The following is a 21,030-nucleotide window of genomic DNA, read 5'->3' on the forward strand; positions in this document are numbered from 1 at the left end:
AGATTTTCATTACCCTATTGTGCGATTTTCAATACACTACAGATTTTTCACATATTCTTGTAAAATCAAAATAATTCCATTGGTAGAAGCTATATCAGGCATGCATAAATGGGAGGATGGAAGGTCCGAATCCACCACTTATAAGAGTTGGTTAGAAAATAATTCTATTTGCCTATTTGTATGTACTTGCAGCTTTTCCAGTTGTAAAATACTGGCTGTTATAAAATAGTTTTAACTGGACCCCTAAAAAATGCATGAAGTGGAGCCCACTTCCCAAGGGGAAAATCTCTGGATCCGCCTGTGGCGTATACATGTTGCTGCGCTCGCTCCAACGTGTCAACTTTGACGTGTGTACTCAGATTAGGGCGATCGCAATGCTTCAACAACAATTCTATACAAATACAGGAAGGCAAATTAAAACCCCTAAAACGTGACATAAACGAAAGTCTTGAGACGTGTGACTCATTTGTTAAACGAGGAAGATGTTTGTGGCTAGTTTAAGACCATTTCTTGTCTTTTCAATCAACCTACCTTTAGGAAATACGACAATGTATACAAAATTCCCCCACACTCCATCTGGGGGATGTAGTGTACCCTCTGACAATCTTATTCCGCGGAAATTGCCTGTGCTAGGATTTCTATATTTCATCCCACATGCCCCCGGAAACTGCGCTGCGAGCGTGCTAAGCAACAACGAGCCGTCGTCTTCGCTAGGAATTTCTATCGGCTCATCTCCCTCCTCGTCACAAACTTGTATATACTGTGCCATCGAAATTCTAAGTCAAGAGCAAAATTCACGAATACTAATGTCGATTATAAAACCTTAAAACAGAAATATTTTTGTTGGCTATTCACCGCCATTTGTAATTTGGAATTAAATGAATATTGATCCCGACTGTCTTTAGTTTAGTGCCTGCTTTGCTCAACCATAGACATCTTTAAAGCATGTTTTATGTCTAGATGGCTAAAAAAAAAAAGTCCAGCTACAAAACAATCGGTACATAGTATGTCCAACGTTACAAGATTTGGTCTTTTCCATTTGTGTTGCATATTTTTTTTTATTGGTATTGGATATTTGTTCCTTTGTTTTGTAAAAACAAACAAAAATTGAATAAATAAATAAGAAAAAAGGAAGAAAACATTCAAATAAAACCTTATATACTTTAAAACTTTCTGGGTTTTTTTTTTTAAACACAGATATTTATTAAAAAATTTCATGACATCATGTATGTTTACCCTTTCTTACGTACACGTTTAACAAATAGCGTGTTTTCTTGAGACATGGAATATAGTACAAGATAGCACTTTCAGCAAACATGCAGAAGTCGCGTTTTACATTACGCCAGGGGATATATAAAAAAAAGGGGGGGGCATATTAATTTGCATTTAATCTTCCTCATATATAATAGTATAGATTTAGTTGTTCAAATGATAGCCCCAGAGTATGGTAATTAATTTAAAGTTTTATATTTGAATACGTAAGGAAAACTCTTTTATTTCTTCTGAAGAGCAACAGTGTCATATTCAGTCCACGGGTATAGATCTACAGAAACCATGGCCTCGGAGAGTAGGATGGGGCCTCAACAGGGGATCAACGTTTTACATGGTTATATGGGGAATCGTCTTCAGCAGGGTCATGATTAGTCATGATCACCAGGTAGTGCAGATTCCAATTTATTCAAATCATGGCCCTGGAGTACAGCCATGCCACTAAGTGACATGACTTCTGAATACTAATGTAGTAGTTGGGCACTCTGCCACTACTATTGATATGTTCTTTTTACTTCGCGTTGTGTGGTTTTTTTTAAAGGCATAGGGTCTAAGATATTGGTGAAATTTTGCATGTTCCAAAAAGGTGGCGAAATTTAAGAGCATAACTAAAAAATCACAAAAAGTTCATCAGAATGTTTACAAACACATTGGATATGATAGTAATTACAAAATAATTCCCTGTTCTCATTTGCCTAAACTGGTACCCTGTTGACTTCGCATCTCTTATCTTTGTGTATAGCCACTAATCAGCGGGGTACCAGTTTAATATATTGTCCTCCAGACAAATTTTTTATAAAGGGCTAAAACGTCAAAATGACTTCAATTTCCAAACGCTGCAGCTATAGATAACTCAAAATTAATACTACAATTTTGTTTTTTGGAGTTCTTCTTGCAAAATATTATGATGTCATTTTTAAGATAAAAGATAGACCCTATGCCTTTAAATGATGATAAGTGTTATATAAAGTATTAAACCCTTTAGATTTTTCCAGGTAAGTTTCAATAATTGTTATCGTTTTACGGCATTTGTAAGCTTTAGAGATTGGTCTTCTACCGGTATGATAAAATACAACCTTTATAATGCGCGTATTAATTCTTTAAATACAAATGCGTTGTAGATAATTAAATATATCTTCAAATGACTTTGCGAGCAATATATTTTTACCACATTGATGCGCGCATCAATTCAATTAACCTATTGCGCGCATAAATTCAAATAGCCTAGCTATTGCGTATGGAGCGCCAAATTAACATAAACTCAAATAATTGAAGATATCTTCAATTATTTGAAGATATCATCAATTCGTTTGATGCGCGCAACAATTGAATTAAAGATCTCTTCAAATAATTAATGATATCTTCAATTCTGAATTACTGCGCGCATTAATTGAATTGATGATAGCATTAATTCTTCAACTGAATTGATGCGCGCTTCAATTGAATTAATGATCTCTTCAAATGAATTAATGATATCAACAATTGAATTGATGAGCGCTACAATTCAATTGAAGAGAGCAATAATTGATATAATGCGCGCATTAAATCAATTGATGAGAGCAATAATTGAATTGATGCGCGTATTAATTCATTTGATGATATCAATAATTGATTTAATGCGCGCATTAATTCAATTATTGCTCTCTTCAATTGAATTAATGATATCTTTAATTCATTTGAAGAGAGCAATAATTCTTTTAGAGAGAGCAACTATATAATTAAAGATATCTTCAATTCAACATATCCACAATTGAATTAATGATATCTTTAATTGAATTGTTGCTCTCTTTAAAAGAATTGATGCGCGCATTAATTCCTTATACAAAAGCATTGTAAATGATTTAAAGATATCTTCAATTGAATTGAAGAGATCATCAAATTATTTAAACCGAGCTCTAAATTAATTATTGCGAGCAATATTTCTACTAAATTGATGCTCTCATCAAATGAATTGAAGAGAGCAATAATTGAATTAATGCGCGCATCAAATCTATTATTGCTCTCATTAATTGAATTAATGCGCGCATCAATTGAATTGAAGAGAGCAATAATTGAATTAATGCGCGCATTAAATCAATTATTGCTCGCATTAATTCAATTGATGAGGGCATTAATTCAATTGATGAGAGCAATAATCGAATTGAAGCGCACATTAATTCATTTGATGAGAGCAATAATTGATTTAATGCGCGCATTAATTCAATTAAAGAGAGCAATAATTGAATTGATGATATCTTCAAATAATTGAAGATATCTTCAATTATTTGAGTTTATGTTAATTTGGCGCTCCATAATTGCGCGCATGAATTGAATTGAATATTGATGAGTTGATGTTACAATTTAAGGGTTTCAACGGTCTCGTTTAAATTAAGTCAGCATTTCACAATTTCTATGGTCGTTATAACGATATAGGTTGCCAATACAACCGATCTTTGGGTCAAATGCTATCTGATGTGTTTCATACCTATTGTTAAGCCGATCTTGGTATGCACTTATTTGACCACGGATTACTCCGTTTGTAAACCTGATCAAGATATAGGGTTCATGGCTGGTGTGACCGGTCGACAGGAGATGCTTAAATTACTCCTCCTATAGGCACCTGGTCCCACCTCTGGTATATCCAGGGGTCCGTGTTTGCCCAACTCTTATTTTGCATTCCTAGTTATGAGATTGATTATTGTACGAGTTATATTTTCCTTTAAAATCATGAAAGCAATGTTTGATTTGATGTGTTTAGTAATTCAATTATTACACGCAATAATGACTTAAAATCAAATCGGCCCCAATAGTTGTTTGTTAAACTTCCCATCACGCACTGTGCGCATGCTATACAAGGGACACTTCGCATCCTCGTTTTGTATGAAATAACGCACATGTGTATGCTATGTCTCAGAAAAGATCTCCAAAGAATACAATCCATACCCAAACGCTTATTTCAAATTATGAGCACTATATATAAACAGATAAATGTTAGGGAAAGATATATTCACACGAGTGAACATTGCACGCCATGTGGACGCGAGTCCATTGCTGAACAGAAGGGTTATTGAAGGTTGATGTTATACACACTCTCAAGGGACATTCCAATTCAATTCAATTATTTATTGATTCACCAAGCATGTTGGCATACAATCATGTTACACAATATGAGATATATAATGGCAATAAACTAATTACTAACAGTTCATTTACATATATGTAAATACAAGTATATATTTGATATGTACCTGTGATATTAGACTATGTATGCAATTTAGTATTGCATATTACATAAATTAAATGTAGTTATAGCACTCTACTTTTGGTGCGCAATTCAAAACATTCACGTAAAAATTCACAAAACCTTCTAGCATGAACTACATTGACAGGATTGCATAGTACTCTACAATGGTTTTCCTTTGATATATCATCGTCTGAATTGTTGATGTTCAAAGGGTAATATTTCTTTCTTATATCTTTATACATGAAGCAGTCATATAAAAAATGTAACTCATCTTCAACAGTAGTTTTACAAAACTGACAAAAACGACATTCTTTTGGAATACATGGTTTTGAATATCTACCAGTTTCAATTTCTAAAGGGTGGGCAGATATTCTTAGTTTTGTTAATCTAGAGCGTACTACTTTCGCAATTGGAAATTTCAAATAGTCTTGTAATTCATAGTTCTTTCTAATTTTACTGTAAAATAGCAATTTTCCACGTTTAGAGAATTCAGTATTTTGCAGTTGCATGTTAATATTATCAATATAGTAATTCTTCAAGTAATTGTAAAATGTGCTTTTATCAATATCCAATGATGGAAGATTTAGCTTATTTCTTAACTTTATTATTTGTCCTTGCCAATATTCCTGTATGCCAGTATTATAAAGGTTATCATCTTCCAGTTTAGCAGCCATAAGTATTGGATTTCTAATACCATTTTCATCATCATAGCTTTTTAGTCTTTTGTAAAATTTGAAAATAGAGAGGAGAGCTTTAAAGCAAATGGGGAATGTTCCTAGTTCATATTTGATGGCTAAATTTGAAGCTTTTTTCTGTACACCCAAAATGTCTTTAAATATTAAGTGCTGTATTTTTTCAAAGGGTAGTTGGTCACAATTGTTAATGTTAATATTAAAGTCTGAAATCCAAATTTCAGAACCATATAAAATGATAGGTTCAATAAGAGCAGAATAAAGTTTTAGAAGAGTTTTTACAGATAATTTATCATAAAAGGGCAAGGAATGTTTAATTGCATAAAAAGCTTTCCGTGCACGGTCAGCTAGCTGTTCAGCTGCATATTTAAGTTTGCCATTACAACTGAAAATAATTCCCAAATATTTATATTCATGTGTAAGATGAATTATTGAGTGATTTCCCACCTACATACCAGAGGGCGCGTTACGCAAGCTTCACTTGCGCGCGGAACTCTGGGTAGAGAATGGGGAACATAACACGCCAAAATATGTGTATATAGTGAAGAGATATAAAAATTGAACTAATTTTAACTGCGATAATTTAGTGACAATATATCAATATCTTTTTTTGGGGTGGGGGTGGGGTGGGGTGTGTTCTTTGGTTGTCCTGAAATTGATCCTTTAAACTTTTATAAGCATATCTGTTGGTAAGCTGTCCATCACCTCAACACTCCTTTCTCAAAAGAACATGACGACGAGGCGGAGACTAAGTCAGAGTTTGCACATAAACAGAATCGGGCTTGGTCGCATCGAAGAACGGGTGAGCTAAAAAGGTTCCGAAATAATCTATGAACAAACTATCAAGTCAATAACCGGAAGTACTTTTAGAATACGGTATTTCGTCAAGGCAAGAAAACTCAGAAAAATGCTGATTAAAGTGAAGGTAATTAAATAACAAAGTTATATTGAAAACAAAATTCTTCTATATGAACATGTTTGTATATTTTTTGAACTTAAAATTAATCGTTTTGTTTTACAGACTCTGACTGGAAAGGAGGTAAGCTTCTCTAACATTAACGATACAGATCATGTTTAAAAATATGCAGCGTAGTGCCATAAACGAGTCAACTTTCATGTTTTACGATATAGATTTCATTGAAAAATATGCTTTCTTTGAAAAATTATTCATACTGTCGGTCTTAAAGCTCCCTGGAGCTTATGTGTCCTTCTTATGACATACCGATTAGAAATAAAGCTTCTCTTATTCAACCAAAGGCACCTGAATTTCTGTCAATAAGTCGCTCAATAAAGCCAAAGATTCCTAGAGGGGGTAGGATTTTTCGATCTTTGGGTTTATTGAGCGACTTCAGGGTTTGACATTTACTTTTGAGCACTAGACCAGTCTATGTGAAAGTTTTTTTGACAACACAGGACATTCGGTCCTGTGTAATCAATGAACACACCGGACCGAACCAAATTTTGTCAGACCGAAAAACCTAATGTATAAAAGTGAAACACGTGAAAATGCAAAACCAAGGAAATCTTATTTATTATACCAGTAATACTATACCAGGGATCCTTCCCGCATAATACTTTAGACGGTCCATGCGGTTTTAATCATATTCATTTACGTATTTGGATTTGTGTGATAGTTTTTACTTATAACAAACATTTAAATGACTCCGCGTCAAAATAGTAAAGCTCAAAACCGGACAGTGAGACATCGGACATACCGGTCCGGTGTAAAAAATGACGCATCGGACCTTAGGCACTGCACATCGGTCAGGTCCGACGGTCCGATGTCTTTCGCATAGACTGCTAGACCAGTCAGGTTAAAAAGCTCTACAGAGCTTGTGTTTGACATGTTGAATGTATATAGTGCCGACTTTAAATAAAATTTACTTTACTTTACTTTACAGGCTACTTAAAATGATTTTCACTAGACCTGACCTTACATCCACTAGTCCTGACCAACTTTCCAGAAAAACTGATAGTTTCTACATATTTAAATACTTAATTCAAATGCAAAACGTTAAATTTGAACCAAAAAAACATTTAATTGTCTCAAAAAAGTCTTTAGTCTTGTCATATATTCAGTTTGATGCTTTTATTTTCAAACACATTAATTCTACCCGGTACAGAAACTCTTTAGTCCATTTAGAATAAAATGACCTCAACCATTTTTTTTTTTAAATTTCAATTTAATAAACCCTGCTTTGTTTCTTCCCAACCTTTTCCTTCTTTTCTCTTGGGACATCTTTCCTTGAGGACGAGAAGTCGTATTTGAATATAGAGACATTCCCGCACATAAGTCAACATCGAAAAATGGCTGTTTACGACGTAATTTATTAATTTGATAAACACTTTCTTATACCAAATTCAAACCAACTGTTGTTTTCTTTTTTTTAAATGAATTTAATTTATATATATCTATTTATCCTAAACATAACTTGACACATATTGAGTGCGTTCGAGATCGCCGTTCATGTTGTTCTTGTGCTCCTTTCTCAGAGTCGTGAACGACGAGAACATGTGCTCGAATGTGTTCTCGGGTTGCGTACTTGGCATTCGGGATCGACAGGAATTTATACTCGTACGAAGAACGGCAATCTCGAATGCACACATTAAACATAGAGTAGATGTCGTAAAACATCTCTTCCGACTGCGATGTTATCTATTAGAACTAAAAATAGAGATTATATCCCGTGGTTCAAAATTGCTTGCAAACTCTTTACATTTAAATTTTTAGTTAAGAATAAAATATATTATGGTTTAAAGTAAAGTTTCTTGGAAATTTTTCAACATGACCAGTCAGATTAGTAAATCGACATTTTACCCGACCGGACTTATAATTTAGTAGACTCATTCGGTCAGACGTGCGTTAATGTCAAACCCTGGACTTGCTAACAGAAATTCATGTGCCTGTGATTCAACTCATTTTTGCTCTAAATTCTAATTTCTATGAAATCTAAAACATTTATTACAAAACATTCTATTCGTGATTTTTTAAAAGTTTAACCAACAATTGCAGAAATATGATTAATTAAACCTTTAACTTAAACTTTTAGCATTACATTTCCTCAGTGGTGTTTTTACAGCACAGGAGTCATCAGTTTTATCTGGAAAAGTCTACATGTATAATGTAAACGACAACCACTGAGTTTCGTGAGCAACTCGATTTCAGCAAATTTGACTCTGTTGCTTTATTCAGTCAAAAGCACAACAGCATGTGATATAATACGGAATGTCAGAACCACTATTTCATCTCTGATTCCATTGCGGTTTCAATATTTAGCATGTCCAACGAGATCATGTTTTCTGCATTAACTTGGGCAACTTTTCATTAAACAAGCACACGTTACTATTACTATCAGGTATAGCGACTTCAGGCACTTAGCATCATTTTTTTAGTTGAGGGGTGGGGGCAAATGGAGAAAATAAGTGCCGTTATATTTGTATGAAAAGTCTTAGTTAAGCGTAGCAAGAAACGCAGTTTTGCCCAAACCCCAAAATCATTAGAGGGTGTTATATTTCAGTACATGTATGAGTTCGATTCATGGGTTCAGCCTTGCATTTCCTCTACCATTCACTGCCACTATAACAAGTGACCAGCTGATAAATCGACCTTTACATGTAATATTAACAAACGTTGTATGTGATAATAACGTGATAAGTACTTCAAATGTCAAAAAAAAATGGTAGGGGGAGCAGGGCCGTCAATCTCTTTGAATTGGGTCCGATAATCGTACTACCCTTCCCAATTGGGAAAACAACCCAAAATTCCCAATTTACTGGCCTCCATGACCGAGTGGTTAGAGGATCACGCTCAAAATCACATGGCCTCTCACCTCTGTCAGCGAGGGTTCGAATCCCGCTCGCGCCGGTAAGTGAGAAAGTTTCCCAGTTTACTATCGGAAGGTCGGTGGTCACTTCCCAGGTACATTGTATCTGGGTTCTTTCTTCCACCAATAAAAACTGGGCACCACCATATAACTGAAAAATTGTTGAGTGTGGCGGAAAACATCAATCAACCAATCAACCCAGTTTACTTATCTAGAAATTCCCAATATCACAAACTGTTACATTGTGTGTATAAAAAAAATTAAATCGTGTTAATTTCGATTTTTACTTATGACTTCTCACGCATTTTCGACAAGGCCTGAAATGTAAAATTTCCCAATTTGACCCAAAACATCAATGATTTTCCCAATCTAATGGGACCCGGACCCTGTACCAAAACGGACAGTGACAGTCCTGGGGGGGGGGGGGGGGTACATAATTTGTATTATAATACAAGTGATGCATAACTTTCGTAACTTCTTTTTCTGAAGAGTTCCAAAATTTTCTAGTTCCGATATCCTGTTTGTGTCCCACCTGATTCCTGGAACAACCCTCCCCCTTTTAATTGCTGTAATTGACCCCAAAATACAATATAGACAACATCTTTAAAAGAATCGATCGTCAAGCGAAAACAGCTACAATTATGATTGACATGGAGTCTCTGAGATAATATTGTACTTTAGGAGAGGAGGAAATTTTGGGTGGGACCATGAATCGAAATCCAGGACCTTTAACCATTGAGCTATTCAGGCTCATATATATGTACAACAATATTTTGAAATTGAAAACTTTCAAGTTTACTTTATTTAATCAAAAAATGCAGTTTTAGTAGAAAGCAATCTGAAAAATTTTTTTAAACCCTGCTAGACTCAAACCCGTGATCAACAGTGCAGCAGTCGATGTGCTAACCTACTGAGCTAGAAATAAATGATTATTGCTGATATTTATCTTTTCATGTTTTAAGAAGAATTTGGCCATTATGCAGGCTGTCCAGTGGCCCAAAAATTCCTAATTTTTTTCAGTTTTGCTAAAATTCCTAAAAAAATGTAAAATTTAAGGGGAAATCCTAAAAAAGCCCTTATTTTTCATGTCAATTCCTACTTTTTTATCATTCTTGAAAAATCAAAATGCATTCATACAAAATGTGTGTTATTAACGTAGATTGCAGTTCTTATTCAGATAATGCTGATGCAGTGAAAGGCAGTTGACCTGTGGATCCATGTGTCAAGCTTGTTTATTGGTTGTGACTTTGTGATAAAGAGTTGAGATTTTAGGTTATAGCCAATAATAGCTGAGACCATGGAACACTGGAATACGCCCTTCCTGTACTTACATCTTATTTGTGTGTCATGTGAGTTTCTTTATTGTCAAATTTGACAAGGTAAGTCCTTTTAAATAATTAAAACTTCCGCAATTTGGTTAAAAATTCCTAATTTTTGCCCTAATTTAGCCCTAATTTTTTAAAATTTTACCCCTAAAATTTGCCCTTATTTTTTGTCCAAGGGTGCTGGACAGCCTGCATTATGGTAATGCAGTGTACCTCTTAAAATTTGTGCTTAAAAAGTATTTAAGAAAGGTATCAATTAACCCAAGAAATGCTTTTCTTTCCCATTTCTGATAATTAATTGTTTGCTATTACAGATAGAAATCGACATTGAACCTACAGACAAGGTAAATAGTTATAGTACATAATATTGTACATATAAGTAGACAGATTAAAGAGGTATAGTCATAGTACATAATATTGTACATATAAGTAGACAGATTAAGGAGGTATAGTCATAGTGCATAATATTGTATATAAGTAGACAGATTAAGGAGGTATAGTCATAGTACAGAATATTCTACATATAAGTAGACAGATTAAGGAGGCATAGTCATAGTACAGAATATTGTACATATAAATAGACAGATTAAGCAGGTATAGTCATAGTACATAATATTGTATATAAGTAGACAGATTAAGGAGGTATAGTCATAGTTAGTGATGGGCAATCGGACCTAAAACCACAATCGATTATCTGCAATAATCGGACACATGTACTCGATTAATAATCGATTATAATCGGAATTGGCATTTAAGTGTTTTCCCCTCAAATTAGATGTAACAGAATCATTAAATGTATGGAAACAACATTTGAATTCTTCTTTGTTTCATTTATTCACTGGTATATAAATCAGAATTCCAATATATCAAGTAATGGAATTTATCTATAATCTCAATGTATCAAAGATATCAGAGATAGACTCCTTTATTTTGACCGTTGAATGTCATTGTTGTTACCGTCCTTCATATCTCCCGCCATTTTCTTTGCTTATATTTGATCGGGTTTGACATACAGAAAATAAAATTTGAACAAAGTTGAAGTGATTTCCGGATTTTATTTGGTCAACGATGTCGGCGACTTTTATTTTGTAATCGATTAGTAGCATCGTGGGTCTCTGAACGACCGACAATCGATCATCGGCGACAATCGTTTCATCACTAGTCATAGTACAGAATATTCTACATATAAGTAGACAGATTAAGGAAGTATAGCATAGTACAGAATATTGTAAATATAAGTAGATTAAGGAGGTATAAGACACTTATTAAAATGTCAGTAATATGAAATTTGTAGGATATGTGTAAGAATGTTTTGTTGGAAATTTTAAATTTTGTCTTATATTATTATAGCAATATTTGCGATTTTACTTTAAAATCATTATGAAATTAATGGAAATCATACATGAACATATAATCTACAGTATTGTCAAATATATAAAAAAAAAAAAACAAATTCTGTTAAAGGTGGAGAGAATAAAGGAAAGAGTAGAAGAGAAAGAGGGAATTCCCCCTCCACAACAGAGATTAATTTTCAGCGGTAAACAAATGTGAGTATAAAATACTTTGTCATAGTGCATGATAGTGTGCTAGATAAATTATGGTAGCTTTATATACCCATATAATACTTCTAGTCTGTTGGTAGGCTAGATTCCAACAGTTTTTTTCTTCTGTATCAACAACTTTTAACCTTTGCTATAAGATTTGAACTGATTCAAGTTTGAGGCTTCATATTTGCACCATAGATCACAAGCAATTGTTTCGCTTGGGTTCATATTTACTAGTAAAGAGTACAGGTGACTCTCGATAGCTCGAACTTCGATCTCTCGAAGTTCTTGGTCTCTCGAAGTGAAATCATGGTCCTGATTTTTTTCTCTACATAACAAAGCAAATTTACTATCGATCTCTCGAACGTTCGATCTCTCGAAGTGAATTTGGGTCTCGTAAAACACATTTCATTGTTTTTCACTCTCGATCTCTTGAAGTGGTGGTAGCGTATACCCACCATTACTCAAGCGTGTAATAATTTCCGCTTGGGCCTTACCTGGATTTTTTTAATGCCAGAGGGGTCATTAGGTGTTTACATAGTTGGAACATCGCCCGTGCTTCTTTGTGGAGGTGACTCAGGTGACACACTGGAGTATATAATTGGCTAATTGGTCAGTTTACACCTTACACTGTTGCAGGGTTCGAAATTAACTCATGTCCGTAAGTCCGAGACTAGTAGAAAACGTGTCGGACTAGTGAACTTTCTATAGCACTAGTCCGTACGGACTAGTGAAAATCCGAAAATCAATTTTGAATTGGTAAAGATTTTAGCAAGATTTGTCTGAGTCTCTTAGATGTTTGAACTTATGGTTGATTACCTGCATGGTCAGGTGTTTGCCTGACTATGACAGTCTGATCTTCCAACCACAGGGAGTGCGTTTGAGACCGCCGTTCTTCGAACGTGCACACATTGTCAAATTCCTGCCGATTCCGAACGCCGAGTACACATCACGAGAATGTGTTCTAGGTGCAAGAATTGCAAGTATTGTGGTCTGAGAACATGCACGTTTGTATGCACATGTTCTCGTCATTCGCGACTATAACACAGTAGTTCATAACACTATAGCTCATGACTTGGTCAATCGAGTGAATTTTATTGACTTTCTTGATAAAATTTCGAACTCCTGTGACTCTAAGGTCTGAACACCAAAACAACAGGAACGTCGATCTCGAACGCACTTATGGACGTTTATCAAAGGATTAACTCGGAGGTAAATATTGTATGCTTTTGAAGATCTTGAATGCGAAATAAAATATGGTGGTCTCTTTTTCTTCTGTAGGTGTCAGAAATCGAATTGTTTGCAACTGTGATGCGTTTAGTTTGATTAAAATGAAGATCATTTTTTGATATACTGGACGGACTAGTGAAATGCTTTGCGGACTAGTGAACATCAATAGTGACTAGTCCGTACGGACTAGTGCTTGAAAAAGTTATGTTCGAACCCTGTTGTTGTCTTGTGTCGGGATGATTAAAATTATATATAATCCGACTATGAATAAAATCTATAATTTGTTTTGACGTGACAACGAGAGAGTAAGTTTTATACATAATTTAGAGATCTACAGACTGTTAAATTTCTCGAGTTTGTTCTTTGAGTAAAGTTACTCTAAAACATCGTTTTACTCATTCGTTAGAATTTTTGCTTTGGGTAAAGGGACATAACATTGTGCTCTGTTTTGTTTGTGAAAGTAAAGCTTTGAATCATCGGGACTTGGTTTTGTATGCCTATCTAAGCATGAATAAAGAACAAATAAATACATAAACTTTGAAATGTTTTTATTAATGCAAAATAAGGACTTTTATTTTGATATCAAACTACCTGACGAATATGAAGTAAAACATGTCAAAATGATATCATATGATCTTGTTGGTAAACATTTCCGGTTACTGTAAAATCTGAACCATACCGGCGGACCTTCAATTTCCGAATTTCGATCTCTCAAATTCTCGATTTCTCGAAGTTTTATCAAGAGTCACCAGTACTTTTACCTGATACATTGATAGTAAATTTGAACCCAAATGATACAATTGCCTGTGCCATAGGTAAGTTTGATGAATACTTTGGTTTGGATTGCCTCTTGGATGAAAGCTCTGTTACTATAAACAGATATTAATAAGGTCCACATTGGAACTTGACCACAATTAGGGGTATTTGTTTTTAACAAACAGAGCTTGTTCTTATGATAAGCTATATATACACTGTACACAGCTTTTCTTATGCCATAGCCGTGAAATGTTCGGGGGATATTGTACTACTCTTTTTCGTCCTTCCGTCATAATTAAGTTTGGTTCTGGTTGAATGATTTTTTTGCAGAGTTGGGCTTAAAAAGTTTAAAACAGTTTAGTTTCCTCTCATTATCTCAGTCATAAATGGACAATTTGAATTGAAGATTAGGATATAGAGTTATAGATACATTAGGAGAATAAGCAGCTGTTAGATCCAGTCACATCATTTTTGGCAGAGTTATGCCCCTTAAATTTAGAAACTTTCAAACAATTTAGTGAACTGGTCGTTATTTCAGTCATACATGGACATTTTGAATTGAAATGTGGAGTACAGATATGTCCTGAAAATATGCAGGTCAATTTCACATTTGGTTCTGATTGAATAAGTTTTGGAAGAGTTAAACCACTTGGACTTTGAAAATTTCCAAACAATTCACAGTTTCTGCTCATTAACTCAGTCATACATGGACATTTTGAATTGAAATTTGGGATTTAGGTATATACATCATGCGAATTCACAGGTCAAGTATTTATATACTAGCGGAAAAAAGAAGCTGCATTATGAAATTTAGTAAAAAATTTCTCTATTTATTGTTTATATTTATAAAATTTAAACAATCGATAAAGTTGATGTTTTTGAACAATATCGGATAGTACCCGACTCAGATGCACTGACTTTTTCATGATTAGTGAACACATGTTGAAGTGTTCGTACACACAAGTTTTACTGGCCAATACTGTTTGGAGTAAGAGGTGTAAAAGGTTTGTTTGGACACTATTCGTTAAGGAAAGCACTTTAGTTTTGACAAAATTTACCCTTCTGTCATGCCATGACTCGGCGAAAACCAATGTAATCGTGCTGTTGGGATGCTTCAAGCTGGAATGGCACAAAATATCGTAGCAAGACACTTTGGAGTTCATCGGAACACCATCCAGTCATTATGGAGACGTTTCCAACAATCTGGTAACACTTGATCGGGATCGACCACGTTCTGGGCGTCCTCGTGTGACATCACGTCGACAGGACAACCACATTAGACTTGTGCACCTGAGAAATCGTTTTCAGACAGCAAGTTTGACTGCTCGTAGCATTCCTGGACTTTGACCAATCAGTCCAAGAACTGTGCGTAATTGTCTGCGCGAACACAACATCAGACCAAGACGTCCAGTGGTGCGCCCAATACTGCTTCAACATCATCATATCACTAGACTAGCGTGGTGCAGACGACATCTGCGATTCAGAATACAAGACTGGGCCAATATTCTGCTCACTGATGAATCCAGATTTCATTTGGATAGCAGTGACGGCCGTTGTAGAGTGTGTCGTAGCATTGGGGAGCGGTACCAGGACACTTGTGTTGTGCAACGTCGACAATTCGTTGGAGGTAGCATTATGGTGTGGGGTGGAATAACAGCATGTGGAAGGACCCCTCTACAAATTGTCAATGGAAATCTCACTGGCGTACGCTATCGAGACGAAATTATTCAGTGCCATGTGATACCCTTTATACAGAGACAGCAAAATCAAATCACTCTGCAACAAGACAACACAAGGCCACATATTGCATGTGTAGTAAGGGACTTTTTTGTTCAACAGAATGTTGATGTCTTGCCTTGACCAACTGTTTCCCCCGATTTATCACCGATTGAGCACATCTGGGATGAAATGGAACGATGTCTACGCTGTTTACAAAATCAGCCATTGACATTGGCTGATTTAGGCCAAGCTTTAACCAACATCTGGAACAATATCCCTCAAGCATTTCTGAACACTTTAGTGGCATCAATGAGGCACCGTTGTCAAGCATGCGTGAAATCAATGCAAATGGTGGTCACACACGTTATTAACTTTGTTAATTCAAGTTTGAATACCAGTGTCTTTATAGTGTGCTGAAATTGATGTTATTCGACGTTAACATTAATAGATTATGAAATGTTGTAACAAATACATTTGTTAACAGTATTACAAAAAATAAAATTTGTTTATTGTTATTTTTTCATATATTAAATAATGCAGTTTCTTTTTTCTGCTAGTATATATATGAGTCTGTTTAGATAACTTTTGGCAAAGTTATGGCCCTTAGGCCAGAATATACATGTAGCTCCGACACATTTAGTTTCATTTGAAATCATTTAAAGTCATGTTTATTTTATCTCCATATTGTTATATTATTTTTCACTACAGGTGTTAATTTAAAAATGTGATTGTCATGGTGTCAAATTCTTTTAAAGAAAAATATTAATCAAGATATACATGTACTTGAAAATCATTTATTTGATAATACAATGTTAATAAATGCAACAATATCATGAAAACATGGAATCAAACAGTTCAAAGATCAGGATTAGAAAAATGAGGTCATGGATCATGCGAATGGGATAGAAAGCTTGTCAAAATATGTCCCCGGTTTTATTAATTTGTGGTTTTATTGGGTATGGAGAAATTTACATTCACATCTGTCTCCCATTTATTTATTTTTCTAGCAGTTTATATTATAGACCATAATACAGTTTGTCCCGAGTAATTCAGTTCATTTTACTTGAGTAATATAGTACATATATATATTTTTAAAATGCATTATTTTCGAAAGGAGAAAGCTTCTATGCATTCCATTAGCTCACCTGAATTTGTCTGTTGGCGGCGGCATCGTTGTTGTAAACTTTTCACATTTCCATCTTTTTCTCCAGAAACACTGGGTCAATTTCAAACAAACTTGGCACAAAGCATCCTTGGATGAAGGGCTTTCAAATTTGTTTAAATGAAGGGCCATGCCCCCTTCAAAGGGGAGATAATCACAAAAATTGCAAAATTACGATAGGGTCATTTAAAAATCTTATTATTAAGAACCACTGGGCCAGAGGAGCTGATATTTACATGAAAGTTTCCTGACATAGTGCAGATTCAAATTTGTTCAAATCATGGCCCCTGGGGGTAGGAGGGGCCAAAATAGGGGATCAAAATTTTACATAGAAATATAAAGGGAAAATCTTTAAAAATCTTCTCAAGAACCACTGAGCCAGAATAGCTAAGATTTACATGAAAGCTTTCTGACATAGTGCAGATTTAAGTTTGTTCAAATCATGGCCCCCAGGGGTAGGTTGGGGCCACAATAGGGGATCAGAGTTTTACATGGGAATAAATAGAGAAAATCTTTAAAAATCTTCTTCTCAGGAACCAATGGGCCAGAAGAGCTGAGATTTGCATGAAAGCTTCTCGACATAGTGCGGATTCAAGTTTGTTCAAATCATGGCCTCTGGGGGTAGGTTGGGTCACAATATGGGATCAAAGTTTCACATAGAAATATATAGGGAAAATCTTTAAAAATCTTCTTCTCAAGAACCATCGAGCCAGAATAACTGAGATTTTCATGAAAGCTTCCTGACATAGTCCAGATTCAAGTTTGTTCAATTCATGGCCCCCAGGGGTAGGTTGGGGCCACAATAGGGACTAAGGTTTTACATGCCAATTTATATATATATATATATATATATATATATATATATATATATATATATGGAAAGTCTTCAGATATGGGCCAAGGTGACTCAGGTGAGCAATGTGGCCCATGGGCCTTGTTTCATGTCTTTTAGTTTGATAAAGTGCATTAAGAATTTGCCTTCTCATATTTTATTTGAAGCACAAATATGTGACTTATAAAACATAATGATGCACAGGGGCTAAGTCCATTTGGGCTTGGAACTCTGGGATACCATAAATATAGATTCATGGTATCACAGAGTTTGGGCCCAAAATGGGTTTAGCCCCTGTGTAATGATGTCCACTTTAAAATCACAGCCGATGCTATGAGAGAGTACTCTGTATAAATGATAAACCAGCTGGGATGCTGGTGTTGTACCTTAACACTATTTTATATTCATGAAATTTCAAGAAGTATTTAAGTTTTCTTCAGCAGATGATTTTTTTGTGTCTATTTTCAGGAATGATGAAAAAACTGCGCAGGACTACAAAGTGACAGGGGGTTCAGTGCTACATTTAGTTCTGGCTTTAAGAGGAGGACAGTGATTGAGACTATAAACAATGAGCATAAAAATAATTAAAATGTACATCTGGTATTACAGAGAAATGTAATGCTTTAGGAAGAATTTTTCTAAGGTTCATGTTAACACTTTATGAATGGATTCTTTAACAAGCAAAGTTCTTCAGTCAGTATTGATGTGTATTTTTGGTTGTTCCAACACCACAAGCCAGTACAGAAGCACTACATAAATATGATAATACACATATAGCTTGAATTTCCCCTGCCCCTTTTAAAAACAGATATTGTCAAGAAACCTGGATATAATTTGCCCCCCCCCCCTTTTCAAAAAGAAAACCAGTGACTAGAAACTATCATAACACTGAGTATCTCCTCTCTTCAGCAATCAATTAAAAAAAAAATGTCCAATTTGCTTCACACTAATTTCCTATATTTAAAATATTTTTAATTTCTGGAAAAATGAATTATATTGACCCACAATGTAGTGCACATAATGATGACATTATGGGCATATTCTTATTTACATATTCTTGTATGTGGAAGAAATCAGGCAAGAAGTGTTGACAATGAACAGTTTTCTTCTGTGTTGTATTTCCGAGAAGTTAAATGTTGCAGGGCTTTTTATTTACACTATCTTCCTTCTTAATGAAAAGCATAAGGAAATTTTGATGAATATATTATTGTGTTGTTAAATGTTTGCTAAATTATTATCAGCTAAAAAATACGCCCCTGAATAACACAGATGTAGAAGGAATGAGGAATGAAAGAAATGAGTGTGTGCATTAATTGTAGCTAAATGTTTTGTATTAAAGTGATCTATCAAATCTTGTGGTTTTCTGACTACATTGTTTCTTGAAAAGTGTTACCATTTTTAGCTAACTATTGTTGAATGACAGTCAAGTGCCTTACTAAAAGGTCAGTCTTTCAACCAGGAAGGTTATGTATTTAACACTGCTGTTGATTAATACATAGCAAGCATCCTGGGGTAGTGAAGTATCAAGTTTGTTCAAACCCAGATCTCCAGGGGTAGTAGGATGGAGCCACATTTCAGAGTACAACTTGATTCTGACCCCCTGGATTATATCAAGATACCAAAGTTAACTCATTTTTGTAGGAATAAACATATAGGATATATATTAAATGGTACAGTTTGTCAAAATGACATTGTAATATGCAAGCTTCTTCATGCAAGTTTAGATTTAGGTTTGTGTCAAATGACCTTGTCATTTACAAGCATCCTCATATAAGTTTAAATTTAGTTTTGTTCACATCTCCAAGACGTGGCAGGAACACCATAGTTTACAGTTAGAATAGAACCAAATGTTATAATCTATCAATAGTTTACAGTTAGAATAGAACCAAATGTTATAATCTATCAATAGTTTACAGTTAGAATAGAACCAAATGTTATAATCTATCAATAGTTTACAGTTAGAATAGAACCAAATGTTATAATCTATCAAATTTAGAATAGAAAAATAAAGAATAGAAAAATGAGATAAAGAATAAAACCAAATGGTATAATTTATCAAATTTAGATGGAAGTTTTTATCACATGACCAGGATATGACTGATGTACAAGTAAATTCTTTGAGAATCATCCATGATTTGTCAAATTGTAGTTCAGTGGTAGATCGTTTGTTTCGTGAGTTTGAGTACTGCTTGTGTCATGGCCGCGTCAAACCTACGACTTAAAACATAGGCAGTGGTTGCTCCTTTGCCAAACGCTCGGCAATTAGAAGTGAGAATCACGGGTCTTTCGGATATGACCTTGAAAACAGAGGCCCTTTGTCATGGCAGGTGTTGGCATGTTAAAGAATCCTCACTGATACGGCCCTGAGCGCTAAACATTGGTCTAAATTTGTGTACTTCACCTACAACTGCTGATGTCTCAATATGAGTGAACAATTTTTGATGGGACGTAATACAACCAATCCTGGAGAGTAGGGTGGGGCAACAAAAGAGATAAATATTTTAAATGGCTATATGAGGAAATTGAAAAAAAAAAATCTGTTCATGACCAGCAGGTCCTTGATTATGCATGAATCCTTCGGTATAGAAGATTGAATTTTCTTCAGATCATGGTCAGTAGGTAGCAAAATTTAAACCTATGCTCGGTGCTTACGGCCTTTGAACAGGGAGGGATTTTTATCATGCCACACCTACTGTGAAATGGGGCCTCGGATTTTAGCTCACCTGAGCTGAAAGCTCAAGTGAACTTTTCTGATCGCCTGTAAACTTTTTACATTTTCGACTTCTCCAGAACCACTGGGCCAATTTCAACCAAACATGGCACAAAGCATCCTTGGGTCAAGGGCTTTTAAGTTTGTTCAAATGAAGGGCCATGCCCTCTTCAAAAGGGATATAATCACAAAAATAGGGTGGGGTCATTTAAAAATCTTCTCAAGAACCACTGGGCCAGAAGAACTGAAATTTACATGAAAGCTTCCTCATCAGACATAGTGCAGATTCAAATTTGTTAAAATCATGACCCCTGGTATTAGGATGGGGCCACAATAGGGGATCAAAGTTTTACATGTATATACAGAAAATCTTTTTTTTTTTTTTTAAATTCTTAAGATCCACTGGGACAGAAAAACAGATTTACATGAAAGCTTCCTGACATAGTGCCGATTCAAGTTTGTTGAAATCATGGCCCCTGGGGGTAGGATGGGGCCACACTAGGGGATCAAAGAAACGATGAGTATTCATAATTTTGCCCTTAAATTGTCGTACTGGACAAAAACTGCCATTTTAAACACGCTCTTTACACAGCACATGGATCTTTTCATTTGTTCAATAGATTTTGATGAAACTTTTCATAAATCTTGCATATTGCCCTATATTTTGGACATGGGTGAAGATGAATCTTGCAGGTCAAGGTTATTAAATTTTAAAGCTTAATATTAATTGAGTGAGGGGGGGAG

The 21,030-nt window shown here is 35.0% G+C and overlaps 2 protein-coding genes across 2 annotated transcripts in view; one reads left to right on the forward strand and one right to left on the reverse strand.

Moving 5' to 3' along the window:
- Positions 1-893, reverse strand: part of LOC125672952 (TAR DNA-binding protein 43-like) — a 7,525-nt gene extending 6,632 nt beyond the window's left edge. The window contains exon 1 of the mRNA XM_048909154.2: positions 532-893. Coding sequence (XP_048765111.1) covers positions 532-769 — 238 coding nt within the window. The 5' untranslated portion in view covers positions 770-893. The remainder of the gene's footprint in view (positions 1-531) is intronic.
- Positions 894-5,996: 5,103 nt separating this feature from the next.
- On the forward strand, positions 5,997-18,930 carry LOC125672944 (NEDD8). The gene is made up of 5 exons (XM_056167060.1): positions 5,997-6,109; positions 6,206-6,223; positions 10,648-10,677; positions 11,798-11,880; positions 18,045-18,930. Exons 1-5 carry the CDS (start codon positions 6,092-6,094, stop codon positions 18,127-18,129), a joined length of 234 nt encoding a protein of 77 aa, XP_056023035.1. The 5' UTR covers positions 5,997-6,091; the 3' UTR covers positions 18,130-18,930.
- The last annotated feature ends 2,100 nt before the right edge of the window (positions 18,931-21,030 follow it).

This window comes from Ostrea edulis, chromosome 1, assembly GCF_947568905.1.
Source record: "Ostrea edulis chromosome 1, xbOstEdul1.1, whole genome shotgun sequence".
NCBI classification, from domain to species: Eukaryota; Metazoa; Mollusca; class Bivalvia; order Ostreida; family Ostreidae; genus Ostrea; species Ostrea edulis.

What these genes read in the sequence shown, in the direction of transcription:
- LOC125672944 (XM_056167060.1), top strand. An exon ending in ACATTGAACCTACAGACAAG is followed by an intron (nt 10,678 to 11,797) that starts GTAAATAGTTAT and finishes ATTCTGTTAAAG; the next exon opens with GTGGAGAGAATAAAGGAAAG. An exon ending in ATTTTCAGCGGTAAACAAAT is followed by an intron (nt 11,881 to 18,044) that starts GTGAGTATAAAA and finishes GTCTATTTTCAG; the next exon opens with GAATGATGAAAAAACTGCGC.